General features: G+C 43.8%; 2 protein-coding genes across 6 annotated transcripts in view; both read right to left on the bottom strand.

The window, feature by feature from the left end:
* GCNA (germ cell nuclear acidic peptidase) overlaps window positions 1–7,438 on the bottom strand; it is a 39,026-nt gene extending 31,588 nt beyond the window's left edge. For 2 of the 4 annotated variants that reach the window (XM_035288492.3, XM_078364207.1), the window contains exons 1-2: window positions 7,362–7,438; window positions 4,454–4,514 (exon numbers count right to left, since the gene is read on the bottom strand). In XM_035288492.3, the coding sequence (XP_035144383.1) occupies window positions 4,454–4,512 (59 nt within the window). In that variant the 5' untranslated portion in view covers window positions 4,513–4,514; window positions 7,362–7,438. Of the gene's footprint in view, window positions 1–4,453; window positions 4,515–5,450; window positions 5,531–7,361 lie in introns of those variants that run through there. The other 2 variants (XM_035288489.3, XM_035288491.3) reach the window with 1 other exon arrangement.
* Window positions 7,439–9,910: 2,472 nt separating this feature from the next.
* OGT (O-linked N-acetylglucosamine (GlcNAc) transferase) overlaps window positions 9,911–18,174 on the bottom strand; it is a 43,367-nt gene continuing 35,103 nt past the window's right edge. For both annotated transcript variants that reach the window (XM_002762977.5, XM_002762978.6), the window contains exons 20-22: window positions 17,050–17,302; window positions 16,692–16,815; window positions 9,911–12,214 (exon numbers count right to left, since the gene is read on the bottom strand). In XM_002762977.5, coding sequence (XP_002763023.1) covers window positions 12,040–12,214; window positions 16,692–16,815; window positions 17,050–17,302 — 552 coding nt within the window. In that variant the 3' untranslated portion in view covers window positions 9,911–12,039. The remainder of the gene's footprint in view (window positions 12,215–16,691; window positions 16,816–17,049; window positions 17,303–18,174) is intronic.

The following is an 18,174-nucleotide window of genomic DNA, read 5'->3' as shown; positions in this document are numbered from 1 at the left end:
AGGTGAGACTACAGGTCTATACCATTTTGTCTGGCTAATTTTTGTATTTTTTTTTTCATAGAGACAGGGTTTTTCACCATGTTAGCCAGGCTGGTCTCAAACTATTGGACTCAAGCCATCTGCCCACCTCAGCCTCCCAAAATGCCAGGATTACAGGTGTGAGCCACTGAGCTTGGCCATCTTTTGCATTTTTGATCACACACATAGTATTAATTTATTAAATTAAATGCTACAAGGCCAAGTGCAGCAGTCATGCCTGTAATCCCAGCACTTTGGGAGGCTAAGGCAGACAGATCGCTTTGAGTCTGCAGTTCGAGACCAGCCTGGGCAACCTGGCAGCAAAACCCCGTCTCTACAATAAAACACAAAAATTAGCCGGGCGTGATGGCACATCTGTAGTCCCAGCTACTCTGGAGGCTGAGGTGGGAGGATTGCTTAAGACCAGAGGGCAAAGGTTGCAGAGAGTCATGATCATGCCACTGCACTCCAGCCCGAGTGACAGAGTAATACTCCAGACTGGGTGACAAAGTAATGCTGTCTCAAACAACAAAAACAAAATTAAATCTTACAAAAAGCACCTTTGGCCATTTAATTGGCTTCATAAACTGTATTTTCCTATGCTTGGTTGCCAAAAATCAAATTACTCAATCAAAAGTATGTCCGGCTGCGCACAGTGGCTCACACCTGTGATCCCAGCACTTTGGGAAGCTGAGGCAGGTTGATCACTTGAGGCCAGGAGTTTAAGACCAGCCTGGCCAACATGGTGAAACCCCATCTCTACTAAAAATACAAAAAATAAATAAATAAGCTGCGCATGGCGGCACGCGCCTGTAATCCCAGCACTTTGGGAAGCCAAGGCGGGTGGATCACTTGAAGCCAAGGAGGTCAGGATCAGCCTGGCCAACACGGTGAAATCCCATCTCTACTAAAAATACAAAAAAAAAAATTAGCCAAGCATGGTGGCATGTGCCTATAACCCCAGCTACTCAGGAGGCTGAGGCAGGAAAACTGCTTGAACCCAGGAAGCAGAGGCTGCAGTGAGCCAAGATTGCACCACTGCACTCCAACCTTGGCAACAGAGCAAGACTCTGTCTGGAAAAAAAAACCTAAACCAATTTTATAGCTCTTGGTACATCTGCTTAATCATTTCCAAAGGCTTGTGCCAGTTTATGATGTCAGCAGCATTACTACAATGGCATTAAATATTTTAAATTTAGTAACAGGTAAATGATTTTTAAATTAGCATTCCTTTTTATTACTTGTTAAGACGTATATTTTCCAATGCTGGCTTCATTCTTTTGCTGATACCCTCTACCCCATCCCACCCCCTTTTTTTTAAACAAAAAAAGAGACAAGGTCATGCTACAATGGCCCAGGCTGGTCTCAAACTCATAAGCTCCAGCATTCCTCCTGCCTCAGCCTCCCAAAGTGCTAGGATTACAGGCATGAGCCACCCCATCCCCCACCCCCACTTTTAATGACTATGGCAAAATAATGTTTACCAGGTAGCTTTTTTCCTAACTGATAAAAAACTCTGAAAAGAGCCTTGAGAAGCACTCTGCCTTTGTTCTTCCCAGAGACAATGCATATTATTTATCCCTTTAGAAAGTTAAGTGTAAGTACACATCAGAACAAGTACACATACCCTTTTTTCTTTTTACAAATATTATGCTACATGGATTGTTCCGCAGCTTGCATTTTTCACTTTATATTTCTTAGTGTCTTTCCATTATCAGTACATATAGCTCTCACCACATTTTTGAAATGAATCATAATTTATTCAACTAGACACTTAGGACATTTTAGCTCTTTTCAAATTTGTGCTTTCACAAACAGTGCTGCAATGAATGTTCTTATACATATTTCTCTATGTACTGGTATGTACTCCTTCCACAAAAGTGAATAAATATCAAAATAACCTGTAAATCTCTATATATGATTACGTGAACATGGAGAAAAGTATTTAAGGCTAGCTACACAAATATTTAGCATGGGTTGCAGGAAGAAAAGCCATGGGAGAAGGGGGAGAAAAAAGTCAAGAAAAAGTAAGACTGAATTACAATTACTGAATTACATGTATGATATAATCACCTTTATATAATAATGTATATGGGAGTACAAATATAAAGAAATTGAATAAAATAGCTTTAAAACAAAAAGTCTCAGTAGTGTAACTGCTACTTCAAAGGACATGGGCATTTAAATGTGATACTGCCAGACTGCCCTACAATAAGGTTGTACCAAATATATACTCTCACAAAGAGCGTAGGAGATTTTCTGTTTTCCCACAAATTTGCCAACGCTGGGAATCATCAAACGTTTTGCAAATTTATAAAAAATGAAATCTCATTTTTAAATTTATCATTTCTTTACTTTTCCAAGTGGGAGAACAAGAAAATAAGATTTATCATTTATTTAATGAGAAGCAATATAATTAAAATTATTTGTTTAATGAGAAGCAATATAATTAAAAGCTGATTTTTTTTTTTTGAGATGGAGTCTCCCTCTGTCACCCAGGCTATATAGTACAATGGCGCAATCTCGGTTCACTGCAACTTCCACCTCCTGGATTCAAGCAATTCTCTGCCTCAGCCTCCTAAGTAGCTGGGATTACAGGCACCCGCCACCACGCCCAGTTAATTTTTGTAATTTTAGTAGAGATGGGGTTTCATCATTTTGGCCAGATTGTTCTTAACTCCTGACCTCAAGATCCACCCACTTCAGCCTCCCAAAGTTCTGGGACTACAGGTTTGAACCCCCCTAGCCTGTATATTTTTAGTAGAGACCAGGTTTCACTGTGTAGCCCGGATGGTCTCAGTCTCTATCTCCTGACCTTGTGATCTGCCTGCCTCAGCCTCCCAAAGTGCTGGGATTACAGGTGTGAGCCACCGCGCCCAGCTTTTTTTTTTTTTTTTTTTTTTGAGACAGAGTCTCCAGTCGGGTTGCCAAGGCTGGAATGCAGTGGTACGCTCTTGGCTAACTGCAGCTTCCCACCTTGGCCTCTTGAGTAGGGGGGACTACAGGTGTAGCCACCATGCCCAGCTCATTTTTTTTATTTTTTGTAGAGGCAGAGTTTCACTATGTTGCCCAGGCTGGTCTCAAACTCCTGGACTCAAGCGATCCACCCGCCTCTGCCTCCCAAAGTGCTGGGATTACGGGCCTGAGCCGCCGAGCCGGGGCAAAGCTGAATAAATTTTAATGTCTGAAGGCCATTTGTATTTTGTTTCCTTGATAGCTACCTTCTAATATTCTTTGTCATGTTCCATGTGTTTGTTCACCTTTTTCTAAATTACTCATTTATAAAAGCCCTTTGTTCAATGGCCCTTTATATATGTAATACAAATATTTTTCCAGTTTATTCTCCATATTTATATTTTGTTTAATACCAAACTTAAACCTTTCTACTCCAAAACTATTGGAAACAAAATACATCTATGTTTCTAACATTTTAATGGTTTCATTTTTTATTTTAAAATATTTGATCCGGGGTCCAAAGTGGCTCCCGCCGGATGTCATGGCACTTGCAAAGGCAAGGTCATGAGTTCAAGGCTAACCTGAGCAACCTTACAAGCCCACACTGATTGGCAAAAAATAAATAAATAAATAAATAAATAAATAAAAATAAATAAAAAATAAAATATTTGATCCATGTGAAATTTATACTGGCATAAGAACTAGTAAGGCAAAAACCCAAGTCTTATTTTTTCCAAATGGTTTGCCAATTATCCTCAAATGGTTTGTTGACCAATCCATATTTTCCCCATTGATTTGAAATGTTGTTTTTCTTTAGTAAATTTTCGTATGTACTTAGGTCTATTTCCAGACTTTCTGTTGATTTGTACCTTCTCCCATATTACACTCTTACATGCGTATCTGTGAGGGAGGAAAACAGGGTAGCGTTCCAGAAGAGAAAAAACTTAGGCAGCTATCTTAAAATAGCTCCTGATCACACCACTGCACTCTAAGCTGGGCGACAGAGCAGACCCTGTCTCACACATACACACAGATACCGCATGTTGGAAGCTCTCTGAACCTTTCGTGGTTCAGGGTGCATCTCGATAAAAAAATTAAAAACAAAAACATCTTGTGTTATCATGGAGAGGAAAAATAATTTGTGTACCTCTAGAGGGCAGCACTACCGACACTGGCGTGGAACTACAGATTTGAACTGCACCAGAATGAAGAACTTTCTAGAAACCACATATATTCAAGATGCACTGTTGCCTCAGATGTCATTTCCTGGACACCAGCAGAGAAGTTATACAGCGGATTCATCAATTTCACAGGAGGCTGGACTCCCAGATTGTAAAATCCTTCTTTACAATTCTCATTTTATGACAAACCAAGTTATATGTTCCACAGACACTAAAGGAAATAAACATACTTCTCGAGAAAGCTGTTTTGCCAATACGGTAAGACTAAACTAAAAGAAAACAGAACTTTCCAATCTCACCAATCCTGGTCCTCCATCGGGTCGTCCAAGCAGCGCAGCTCTTCTTTATACCGGTCCATGTCTGTAGGACAGACAAAGATATACTTTAAGAAAACCAGAACTCAAAACCAGACACATCTCTACAATCTGCAGTTATCTTTGCGCGTCTTCCCCACCCTAATTTAAAGCCGAAACTTTGCTCTGCAAAATAATAAGCATTTAAATTTGTTTTGTTGCAAACCTTTCCCACTCAGGCCTTAACCACCCCAATCCCTTCCCGCCGCCCTCCACTCCCACCTCAACTTGCCAGCCTGGCTTCCACCTATCAGGCTTCCACCACACCCACATCCCACTGACCTTCCACCTCCCTACACCTTCAGTCCCCTTACTCCTGCCCCAAGGAAGTCTGCCACCTACCAGGTATCAACTGCTCCCGCCTTCCCCCACACCTCCTTACTCCCGACTCGGTCAGTCTTACCCAGACCAGGCTACCACCACCCCTCACCCTTCTATACAACCTCTACCGCCCCCTCACTCCCACCACTCTGGCTTCTCACTGGTCTTACCAGAACCCAGCCAGGCCCTCCGCAGGAAGATTCCTGCCTCCAGCCAATCTTCCACCAATCAGGCCTTGACCCCTCCCCGACTCCCTCCACCTCCTATCAGGTCTGGACCGTACCCCCACCATGCTCATCTAGTCTTCCACCAATCAGGCCTCAACCCCCACCACCCTTCCCCGACACTTGCACCTCCAACCACCTCCAGCCACCTTCAACAGCTTCCAACCAGTCTTCCACTGCCCCCACACCTGTATCCAACTTCTGGTCTCCCACCAACACTCAGACCTCGACCCCCGCCTCACACACCCCTACCCACAACCACTTGCTCCCTCCACCCCCATGGCTGCCACTGGCCCCTCCACCTCCCCCAACACTACCACTGGTGTCCCCATCTGCTCCTAAACCGCCACTGGCACCCCCAGTGCTGCCACCGGGTCCCCACTTCTCCCCACGCCCACCAGCAACACCACATGCTCCTACGACGCTGCTGCTGCCGCTGCCATATTTCCACTTCCGCCGCCGCCACATTTCCGCTTCCACCGCCGCCGCAGCTTCCGCCGCCGCGTGTTCCTGCGCCCTTCTGCTGCCGCATTTTCTTTCTCCGCCACAACATGGCCGCTTCACCACGTGCTCCTATTCCACTTCCACCGCCACCATGTGCTCCTACTCTACTACCGAAACCACCACATACTCCTACACAGCCACTGGAACCCCAACTTCCCCCAATGTGGCCACAGGCACCCCCACTTCTCCCCACGCCTCCACTAGGGCCGCCAAACCTCCTACGCCACCAGTGCCACCACCTCCCCCTATGCCGACCAGCCCCCCACTTCTCCCCACACCGCCATTGCTGCCATGTGCTCCCATGCCGCCACCAGTGTCACCACCTCCCCCAATGCCGCCACCGGCGCCCCAAAAACTTCTCCCCGCACCACCATTGCCACCACCACGTGCTCCCATGCCACCATCAGCTCCACCACCTCCCCCAATGCTGCCAATGGCGTAGCACCCCCCCCACTTCTCCCCACACTGCCATTGCTGCCACCACATGCTCCCATGCCACCATCGGCTCCACCACCTCCCCCAATGCCACTGCCCCCCCAACTTCTCCCCAGGCTGCCATTGCTGCCACCACATGCTCCCATGCCTCGCAGACACCTCCCCCAATGCCGCCACTGGCCCCCCCACCTCTCCCCACGCAGCCATTGCTGCCACCACATCCTCCCATGCCGACATCAGCTCCACCACCTCCAATGCCGCCAATGGCGTGGTGACCCCCACACTTCTCCCCACGCTGCCATTGGTGCCACCGTGTGCTCCCATGCCACCATCAGCTCCACCACCTCCCCCAATGCCGCCACTCGCGCCCCCCCTTCCCACACTGCCATTGCTGCTACCACATGCTCCCATGCCGCCATCAGCACAGACACCTCCCCCAATGCCGCCACTGGCCCCCCCACCTCTCCCCATGCCGCCATTGCTGCCACCACGTGCTCCTATGCCGCCATCAGCTATACCACCTCCCCCAATGCTGCTACTGGCAACCTCATTTCTCATGCCGCCATTGCTGCCACCACGTGCTCCCACACCACCACCAGCACCCCCACTTCCCCCAACACTGATACCGATGCCCCCACTTCTCCCCACGCCCCCACTTCTCCCCCACGCCGCCACTGGTGCCCCCACTTCTCCCCATCCACCACTGGCACCACCATCTGCTCCTATGCCACCACCGGCACCCCCACTTCTCTCAACACTGCCACTGGCATCACCGCATGCTCCTACACCACCACCGGCGTCCCCACCTCCCCCACTGCTGCCACTAGCACCCCCACTTTTCCCAATGCCGCCACTAGCGCCTCCACTTCTCCCCACGGTGCCACTTCCCCTACTCCCATCTCATTCCACCGGATCTTCCACTGCTCAGTCCTACACTCTGCACACCTATTCCAACCCCAGGCTTCCTTCCCCTACTCCCACCGCAAGCTGCCAGTGATTCTTCCACCCACCGCTAGGGCCTAGACTATCCCCCCCAACCTCAGCTCCCCCGTGTCATCTCCACTCGCACACCAAGATAGCCCCACCAAGGTCTCTGCCTCCGCCATTCCCATGGTCTCCGAAACAGAATAAGTCACTATAAATTTAACAGAAATAAATATAAACAGAATAAATTTCTTCCAAAGGCCTTTGTATATGGAAACAGGCAAAACATTTCTTTTGGTCCACAGGCCAAATACCAAGGTCCACGGAAAATCACAGTCCAAGGAATACAGTGGTCCTGTGGTCCTCATTTTAATTAAGTTGCTCAATTAGGACTAGCTTCTGGACCGCTTCAGCACCCGTCTCAGTCCGACCAGTCGGTCACCTACCAGCTGTTGCAGCCTCTGGCGTGGCCAGCACAGCTCACCTCCAGCTTCCGTGGTGTGCAAAAATCCCGAGCAACTGCGACGAACGTGAGGTGCAGGCCCTTTTATAGTGCCCAGACCTAGGGGGCGGTAAGAAGTGACGTGTACCCGCCCGCGCTCCCCCGTACCCACCTATCACAGTGTGGTCACGAGGCAAATTTCAACTTTGCAACTTGGCGCCTAGCCGTAATCCTTCCAGAATCAGGTCTATCACTTCCCCCTCTCACGGATGTTATTTGTCCCGAAGTGCCATTTTGATACAGAGTGTGGGCACCCGAGGCCAATTCTGTGATTAAAAGTCCCTAATAACCTTCTGAGCGATGAGGAGAAGCCATGTCAAATCCTTCCTAACCAAGTTTCATCCTATCGAATAAGCTAGCCTTGTCCTCTGCTTTAATTATCCAGACCTGTAAGTCTGTTATCCAAGCATGGGGTGGGGCGTGGCGGCGGGGAGTGGGGTGCAGGCGGGAAGGGCAAAGGGAGCAGGAGCCAGGGCGGGCGTTGTGGAGAAGGCCTAGACCCCTAGATAAGACCAAGGCAGCAACTCAACACAGCCTGGCAACGGTGAACTGTGGTGTTTACTTCCAGAACCCTCTGAACCCTGGAGATAAAAAAGGGTTGGTTACTTGAGACTTTTTGGCACTCACTCCATACACACCAAGAAAAACAAATGGAGGGAAGCAGCGCTTTCTAGATTGTACCAGTTTCTCCAGCGAACATCCGTACATTTTATAATGTAACCCTTTGGCTAATAGAATACAAAGAAAATGTCCCTGCATTTGATATTATTTTGTGCTAGGCGTTGTTCCAAGTGTTTTATTATTTAATTCTTACGACATTTTAAAAAGTAGGCAATTCTTAGCGCTCTCATTTCACTGAGGTCACACAGCTAGAAAGTGGCAGAGGTGGCAGGGCATGGTGGCTCACGCCTGTAATCCCAGCACTTTGGGAGGCCAAAGTGGGCGGATCACAAGGTCAGGAGTTAAAGACCAGCCTGACCAACATGGAGAAACTCCGTCTCTACTAAAGATACAAAACATTAGCCAGGCGTGGTGGTGCGCACCTGTAATCTCAGCTACTCAAGAGGCTGAGGCAGGAGAATAGCTTGAACCCAGGAGGCGAAGGTTGCAGTAAGCCGAGATTGTGCCATTGCACTCCAGCCTGGGTGACACGGCGAAACTGTCTCAAAAAAAAAAAGAAAGAAAAAAGTGGCAGAGCTGAGATTCAAACTCTAACTCCAGTTCCAAAGCTTGCTCTTAAGCACTGGATTGCCTACCTAAATACAGTCACTTTCTCAGTTGATAGGGAATTGGGTGAAGGGGGCTTATTACTCTCTTTACAATAAAGTTGCAAATTAACCTCTACAAGCCTCTTTATAAAAATAGGGATTACATAATGTACCTCAGAGGTTTGGGCAAAGAACCAAAATGTTAGCTATAATTGAGAGGCATATTGGTCAAGTAAGAGTGAGTTAGGATTAGAATCAAATCTTAAAACGGGCAGTTCAGAAATTACACACATTTACTCCAGGTGTGCAAGCAACTCCTTTAGACTGAAGGCAGGAGGAGCTAAAGTAGACTGGAAATAATGCAGATTCTTCAACAGAAGCGGATAGGAGTAAAAACTTTTGAGTAGGCTACTGGACACCTTTCTTCCCATAGTAATCTTTTAGGAAACAAACACCAATCCACATTAGGGCTTTAAGGGTACAACCAACAGAAGTTGGGAATTATGCAAAATGCTACCGAAAAACATTGTCCCTCTCACTTATATCTCTGAGAAAACTGGCAAACAGTGTGTTCTGACCCCTCATGCACTGGTATCTTCCTTCTTCACGCTCGTGGCAGAGTTTGACCACTATACACAGCAAGAAGGAAAATAATTTTGCCCCCAAAGAGCCAAGAAAAGAATGGTCCACATGAAGACTGAAACAACAAGTATAAATAAAAGCAGAGAGGTCATAAGCAAAAGAGGAACAAGCATGAATGGGTGCGTTGGTGATCACAGCCTTTCTCTTTTCCTTTTTTGAGATGAAGTCTCACTCTGTTGCCTAGGCTGGAGTGCAGTGGCACAATGTCGGCTCACTGCAACCTTCACCTCCCGGGTTTCAAGCGGTTCTCCTGTCTCAGCCTCCTGAGTAGCTAGAATTACAAGTATGCGCCACCATGCCCGGCTAATTTTTTGTATTTTCGGTAGAGATGGGGTTTCACCATGTTAGCCAGGCTGATCTTGAACTCCTGACCTCAAGTGATCCACCTGCCATGGCCTCCCAAAGTACTGGGGTTACAGGTGTGAGCCACCATACCCGGCTGCTTTGTCTTCTTAATGGATCATAAACTAACCCTACCCTCCACCAGACCTGGCTGAGAAAACAATTCCTAATATCATAGCTAAAGAAGGGAAATTTGGTCCTTTAATACTGTTGGGAGCTGTTCAAATACAGGTTTCATCACTGGATGACCCTATTCTTCGGTAACACTCAATATAACAGGAGACAAAATACATCAGCCATATTAAGGGGAAATCATTCATTTATTGTTCAAGGATCGCAAGACAACATCTTAATTTCTGTAGCGCGATTTAAATGTTTTACTTCTTTGATAAAGCAGAGTACAATAGGAAAAAAAACAATTAGTTTCCAGTAATATCTATATCTCTAATCAGAATTAAGTCTTCCACAGACATGTTACCTGGAAATAAAAGCCTGTTACAATAAGCAAAGCTTCAACCAGAGCGGTTACTTTTCGTGCCAGGAAAAAGTTCATCCCTATAGGAGGAATGATGTGCTATGTAAAATGGCCGTAAAGTCACAGCCTTGAGGGCACTGGAAGTATATTATCCTATTATTCCACATTAAGTAATTCGGTGAATTTCAAACATTAGTTTATCTGCAACCATGCTGGCAACCTTTGATATTTCAATCATCAGGTAAAAAATAAATTAAGAAATCCCTTCACTGATATTCTGCGATTTACATTGTTAAAAGGTACATTGTTTATTAACATGTAATTCTGGTTCAGAATTACCTTCAAGACTCCTTGCTCAAAATTTGGTTAACAGTAAGAATCTTTCAGAAATTCAAGTTCTTACTAATCAATAATTTGTCAGCTAGGATACATTCAGGCATCAGCTGCAACTACAGAATAGGTGCACAGCTTCAGCACTTTGGAAAGACATAATCTAGAGTACTACTAGCAGACAAAAAATTATCTGCGACTGGATAGCATAAGTGCAGAACAGCAAAACAAAACATATATTCATATGTTGGCCTGTTTAAACCTCAAACCCTTAACCCTTTGTTAAGATCCCATAATATTATTCCTATGATTTTAATGTCAAAAACTCAAGTTCCAGGAGGACTGTAAGTCTAATTTGTACTCCAAACCAAGTACCAGTGCAGTTTGCTACTATTGAGGCTGAATCTGTACAGACTTCAAGACCAAGTCCAGAAGACAGTTATTATAGAATACCCTACAAGTTCTAAAAAATAGTTACTTGAATACACAGATGGTCCTTCAGAGATTTTACCTATAACCTGTTTCTTGATGAAAGTTATTTAATGCACCAGAGATAATTGTGACTTACTGATTTGAATACTTATACTTACCTGGGATTTCATTTCTGCTGAAAGAAATAGGAAGAACAGGACTCACTTAAAAAAAAAATTTAGAAAGGAAGGTAAAAATCTTAACACACACTATCACTTTTGGAAGCAGCATAGAAGGGGCAGTCAAGGGTAAAACACTGGTGAAATAGGTCAAAATTAGTCAAAAAAAAAAAATCTATATTATTATCAATGACAGTACCAGAACTGTAACCTTCATAATTAGTAATCACTCCTAAAAGTCTTCATTTGGCACCAGATGGTGTGTTTAAGAGAAACACCCTAGGATGTTTTGAATCAGACTTGATTTTGTTAGCTGAGTTACAGGAGAAATTTTAAGGGTAGGGGTGTGGGGGTCAGGGAAGAGAAGGAAATGGGAAATGGACCAGAAAATATCTTGAGTCATCATCTAAATCAACAAAGCACTGATAGCTCCAAACATTAGGTCAGACACTAAAACGACTGATATAGGCTCAAGTGGTTTATAAAACCTATAAAAAGACTACACCAGCAAAGTCCCTGTCGATCTGTCAGAGTTCAGAAACTAAAACAGGGAGTAATATTTTAGCTTAAAACCTTATCTCAAGAGAATCATATACACTTCACATGAATAAAAATACCTGAAACCAAACATTTTTAAAAGTTCCAATACCCAAAATATAAAGAAAAAAATTCATCCAGAAGATTGAATCAATCCATGGAATTGCAAAGCGGCTGGATAATCTATATCTCCCCTCCACACTAACCATCCCATGGAAGACCAAGGGAGATCAGACTTTCCAGACCTATGCATCATCTGGTTGCTGCAAAATTCTACGGAGATTCCTTGTGGAACAACAGCAGTTTCCCATCTCTTATCTCTTGTGTCTCTCCCTATCATGCAGGAAGCAAGTCTGGCTGTGCTATTCTATTACCATTATATATCACCCATCTGCAACAAGGTACTGTACAGACAAGTAAGAAGTATGTTATCTAGTTCCCTTTCCCCCAGAAGGCTGAGGCTCAGGTATAGGGGTAATTCTCCTGTGCAGTCTTTCTTTACGCTGACTCAGTGACTTCAACAGGCTTAATCATGTGGTCAGGTTTGTTGCCAGCTGCATAATGCTCCCACATCTGTAGATAGAGCCGCTCTAGTTCCATTGTGTATTGTTTGGTGTTGAACAGAGGGCTAGATATTCTTTGCTTCCACACTTTGCCACGAATTTTCTTCAGGCTGGGTAATAAAAAAAGAGTTTACCAATCAGAGCGGAAACTCAGAACCACACCCTATAAATACCTAGTCCCCTTTGTGGCAAAAAATGCATGACCAAACTTTACACTATCTCATTTCCTGACTGGCTTCCTGCTGTCTCAATGCTGAAAATGGGAAGGGTCACAGCTTACATAATGCTAACACTGAAATGAGCTCACCTCCATGTACTCTGAAAAAACTCAGTTCTTTTCTAAACAAGTATATCCAAGGGATACAACGCCTTCTCCATTTCGTCTCATTTCTACCTTTAAAGTAAGAATTGACAATGGCACATGACTATTCCTATGTACTGTCAGAACATAAACTGCTTACCTTTTGGTAATCAATTTAGCAATGTATGTATTAACCTTAAATGTTCATAACCCTCTGACCTAACAATAACACTTTTAAATCTATTAATTTTTTAATTTATTTTCTTTTTAATTTTGAAATAGTTTCACTCTGTTGCCCAGGCTGGAGTACAATGAAACGGTGATGGCTCACTGCAGCCTCAACCTCCTGGCTCAAACAATCATCCTGCCTCAGCCTCCTGAAAAGCTGAGCCTATAGGCATGCACCACCACACTCAGCTATTTTTGTCGTTTTTGTAAAGATGGGGTGGTCTCACCATGTTGTCCAGGCTGGTCTCGAACTCCTGGGCTCAAGCAATCCTCCCGCCCCAGCCTCTCAAAGCACTGAGTTTATAGGCATGAGCCACCATGCCCAACCTTGTTTTAATGTTTGTTGTAAGAGTAGTAGTAAAATGGTTGTACACATGTGTTGGTCTCAATACAACCATGTCCATATTAATGCTACTCTCCAAAGAGAAAGACCTATGTACTCTACTTTTTTTAAGTTCTATGTGTCAATAGGAAAACAAACTGTAGTACATCCATACAGTGAAATACTACTCAGCAATCAAAAGAAATAAACTTGCTGAAAGAAGGCTTTAGAGTGCATACTGACAGAGTTCCATTTGGATAAAACTCTAGAAAAGCAAACTAATTTATGGAAGGGGAAAAAAAAAACCTTCAGAACAGTGGTCGTCTCTGGGGGTTGGTGAGAAAGACAGACTGAAATGGGGCATGAAGAAACTCTCAGAAGTGATAGTGTTCTATGTCTTCATAGGAGTTTGGGTTACAAAGGTATTTTTCAAAGCTCACTGAATAGTAAGATTTGTGTATTTCACTGTATATAAATTCTGCCTCAAAAGAAAAAAATGGCCAGGCAGGGTGGCTCATGCCTGTAATCTCAACACTTTGGGAGACTGAAGCAGGTAGATCACTTGAGGTCAGGTGTTCAAGACCAGCCTGGGCAATCTGTCGAAACCCTGCCTCTACTAAAAATACAAAACTTAGTGGGGTGTGGTGGCTGCTGCCTATAGTTCCAGCTACTCAGGAGGTCGAGGTGGAAAAATTGCTTGAGCCTGGGAGGTGGAGGCTGCAGTGAGCAGAGATCACATCACTGCATTCCAGCCTAGGCAACAGAGGGAGATCCCGTCTCAAAAAAATGCATGTATACTGAACTCCAGTTAATGACAGCCATTCTTAAGTATTTAAAAAGAAGTGTACTGACGTCTGCAATTTATTTCAAAATGTCAAATAAGATGGATTAGCAGATACATAAAGAGAATAAATGGATGAACAGATAAGTAATAAAGCAAAAATAGTAAAATACTAATGGTAGATTCTAAGCAGTAGGTATAGATGTGTTTATTATAAAATTAAAAATTTTCATAACAAAAATGTTGGGGGAAAGTATCGTATGAACCAAACCAAGTTCCAAAGAGTCTAATAAAGAAAACTTTTTTTTTTGAGACAAAGTCTCGCTCTGTCGTCAGGCTGAAGTGCAGTGGCGCTATTTCGGCTCACTGCAACTTCCACCTCCCAGGTTAAAGAGATTCTCCTGCCTCAGCCTCCCAAGTAGCCAGAACTACAGGTGCACACCACCACGCCCAGCTAATTTCTGTATTTTTAGTAGAGACGGGGTTTCACCATGTTGGCCAGGATGGTCTCAATCTCTTTACCTTGTGATCCGCCCTCCTCAGCCTCCCAAAGTGCTGGAATTACAGGCTTGAGCCACCAGGCCTGGCCGAGTCTAATAAAAAATTTTAAATGCACTACAGGCTGGGTCCAGTGGCTCATGTGCCTGTAATCCCACCCCTTTGGGAGGCCAAGGCAAGTAGACTGCTTGAACCCAAGAGTTTGAGACCAGCCTGGCCAACACTGATGAGACCTTATCTCTACAAAAAACAAAAATTTTTAAAAGCCAGGCATGGTGGCATGTGTCTGTAGTCCCAGATACTAGTAAGGCTGAGGTGGGAGGATCACTTGATCCCAGGAGGCAGAGGTTGCAGTGAGCCATGATCATGCCACTGCACTCCAGCCTGAGTGACAGAGTGAGATCCTGTCTGAAAATAAAATGCACTACATTTTTTACTATAGTTATTTCTGGGCTAATAGACATCAGTATTAATTGTTTTTAATGCCTGGGCTCAAATTTCTCACTTTTCTTAGATGTATGTGACGTTCTATGGAGAAAATTCTGAAAATAGTAAGTAGCTAATATCTGCCAAATGCTTACCAGGCACCAGTAACTATTCTAAGCACTTTACATGGAATGCCTTTTTTAATTCTCACAACATCTCTGCAAAGTAGGTACTAGCATTATGCTCCATTTTGTAGAAGAAACCAAGGCACAACACTGAGTGAGATTTATTTCCCCAAAGTCACAAAGCTCATAAGCAGGAAAGCTTGGGTTCACTCAGGTAGTCTGACTCAAAAAATATGCTTCTTTAATTTCTATGTAATATGCTACTTCACAGAAAAACACAAAGAAAAAAACATCACCCATTATACCGAAATAAAAACCTCATTTAAGAAATATCCAGCCTAGGCAACATACCAAGACCTCGTCTCTACAAAAAAATTTAAAAATTAGCCAGGCATGGAGCATGGTGGCATACACCTATAGTCCCTGCTACTCAGGTGGCTGAGGTGGGAAGATCGCCTGAGCCCAGGACATCAAGGCTGCAGTAAGCTAAGATCACATCACTGCATTCCAGCCTAGGTGACAGAGTGAGATAAGTGAGATGCTATCTCAAAACAAAATACAAGAATGAAAGAAATACTAGTTTATTGTATGGATAAATCCTCACTCATCTAAGCATCACCTCTCTAATTCCTACTCATTTTCAGCCAGGTAAGTTATGCTTTTTTTATTTCTTACATTGACTGTAGTAAAGAAGTGACAGTATTAGGGTCAAAGATCAAACTTTTTTTTTTGGAGATGGAGTCCCGCTCTGTAGCCCAGGCTGGAGTGCAGTGGCGCGATCTCAGCTCACTGAAACCTTCGCCTCCGGGTATCCAGTTCAAGCAACTCTCCTGCCTCAGCCTCCTGAGTAGCTGGGATTACAGGAATAAGCCACTGTGCTCAGCTAATTTTTGTATTTTTAGTAGAGACAGGGTTTCACCATGTTGGCCAGGCTGGTCTTGAACTCTTGACCTCGTGATCCGCCCACCTCAGCCTCCCAGGGTGCTGGGATTACAGGCATAAGCCACCATAACTTTTAAGGCTCTAAAAACTCTGAGGAAGGGCTGTACCAATTTGTTCACCAATGCATGAAAAGGCTAGTCCTCAATGCTCCCTCATTGATATAAAAAATCTTTTTATTGTATAGGCAAATAATGGATACACCTCAATTTAATATTTTTTTTTTAAGACAGAGTCTCACTCTGTCACCCAGGCTGGAGTGCAATGGCGTGATCTCAGCTCACTACAACCTCTGCCTTCCAGGTTCAAGCAATTCTCCTGCCTAGGCCTCTGGACTAGCTCTGCGACTAGAGGTATGTGCCACCACACCCAACTAATTTATGTATCTTTAGTAGAGATGGGGTTTCGAACCAGCCTGGCCAACATGGTGAAACCCTGTCTCTACTAAAAATACAAAAATTTTTTAGGTCAGGCTGGTCTCGAACTCCTGACCTCAAGTGATCAGCCCACCTCCATCTCCCAAAGTGCTGGGATTACAGGCATAAGCCACCACGCCCAGCCTCATTATAATTTTCATTAGCATTTCTACTACAGAGCCTGAAACATTTTCTTGTTAACCGTTTGTATTTCCACTTCAGTGAGGTGTGTATTCATTTCCATTTTTACTTTCCTACTAGGGATTTAAAATGTAAATGTTCTGCAGTCTTTATATAGCCAGGCAATTAATACTTTGATACCTGAGACAAAGATTTTTTTCCCGTTTGCCTTTAAATTTTCTTGAATATTTTTTATTTAGCCATTTACTTTTTACATAGTAAAACCTATTGATCACTTCATTTCTAAGAGTTTAGAAAGTGGTCCCATCCAGAGGGCATACAAGCTAGTTCATCTATTTTATATTACACTTATTTTATGGTACCTTCTCTCTACTTTATCATATAATTTGTTCACAGAAAAGTTTACTTACTATTCTAGATCAGTTCCCAGCTTCACAGCTATGTCTTCATATTCTTGTCTGTTTTTAGCAATAAGCTCAAGACAGCCTAAGCAAGTGAGCTGGGAAGCTGCAACTCGAGAAGCAAGAGTCTCTCCTGTAATACAAAAAATAACAACTGCACATCTGCGAATGTAAAATAGCACAGAGTTAATGTTATTTAAGTCCCCACACGACGGCGATGAAGAGAATGAAGTGAGAACAAGTCTCACTTTCTATCACTTCGCCTTCAGTGTTGCTTCTAGTTCATATAATTTCACCTCGAAGTTTCTCCCTGAAAGGAGATATTCAAAAGAACAAGGATGATTCCAGTGATTTATCAGCAACTTACCTGGCATAGTCACCATGGGGGTCCCTGCCCAGAGGACATCCATCCCTGTGGTGTGCCCATTACAGAGTGGAGTGTCCAAGCAGACATCAGCTAGCTGGCCTCTCCTGACATGTTCCTCTTTAGGAGCAACAGGTGAAAAAATAATACGGTTCTGGGGCAGGCCCATGTTTTGTGCATACTGTTGAATATTAGGTTCTCCTACCGCTGGAAAACGCAACAGCCAGAGTACACTATTGGGAACACGCTTCAGAATCTAAAATAGGGAAAATAAGCATAATTATTAATAGCAGTCTTTCTCAACAAAGACTCCCAGAGGTCTCTAATAGTTCTACCACACTCTATTCTATCCATGCAGATAGATGCCTGCTGTGAACTTAAGTATTTCCTTCACAGAGATGCATAGATCAATTGAATTAGCCCTCTTCTGCTTAGCTGTCCTCAGAGTGAGTTCAAAGGAGAGGAGGTCGACGTCGGTAGACAAAACAAATTACTAATTGGCAAAATGTGAGGCAGCTACCTCCTGTGGGAATTGACAGAGGCAGTGGGTTTTGTTGAGAGAGAGAAATTTTGCATTCCAAATTCAAATCTCCCACTATGATACGACAAAGAAAGTTACCTCACACTTCCCTAACTTTACTTGTCTAATGTAAATTGGTCTTTTTTGTAAAGGGCCAGATAGCAAATATTTTTGGCTCTGTGGCCACATGGACCGTTAAAACTGTTCACTTCTTCTGTTGTAGCTTGAAAGCAGCCATAGACAATGTATCAAAGAAGCAAACATGTCTGTGTGTCCATAAAACTGTATTTACAAAAACAAGCGGTGGGCTGGATTTGACCCATGAGTCATAGTTTGCCAACTCCTGATTTAGATTTACATCTACTCAATGTACTATATAAGTTCAAAAATCCCTTTCTCTGAAAGCTATGAGAACAGATGAATTTCCAAACTCAGAATATTTCAGATTTTAAAATAGTACTGTGTGCGCGCGTGCATGTGTGTGTGTGTGTGTGTGTGTGTGTGTGTGTGTGTGTTAACACCCTTAGCAGCAACTTCCTACAAATAAACACATCAGTACCTCTGCAATGAGATGCAGGAATAGTCATACTAAATGGAATAAATAAAAG

The sequence above is a fragment of the Callithrix jacchus genome, chromosome X (genome assembly GCF_049354715.1).
Source record: "Callithrix jacchus isolate 240 chromosome X, calJac240_pri, whole genome shotgun sequence".
Classification (NCBI taxonomy): Eukaryota; Metazoa; Chordata; class Mammalia; order Primates; family Cebidae; genus Callithrix; species Callithrix jacchus.
The sequence above is the reverse complement of the archived record's forward strand: the minus strand, read 5'-3'. Positions and strand labels throughout refer to the sequence as shown.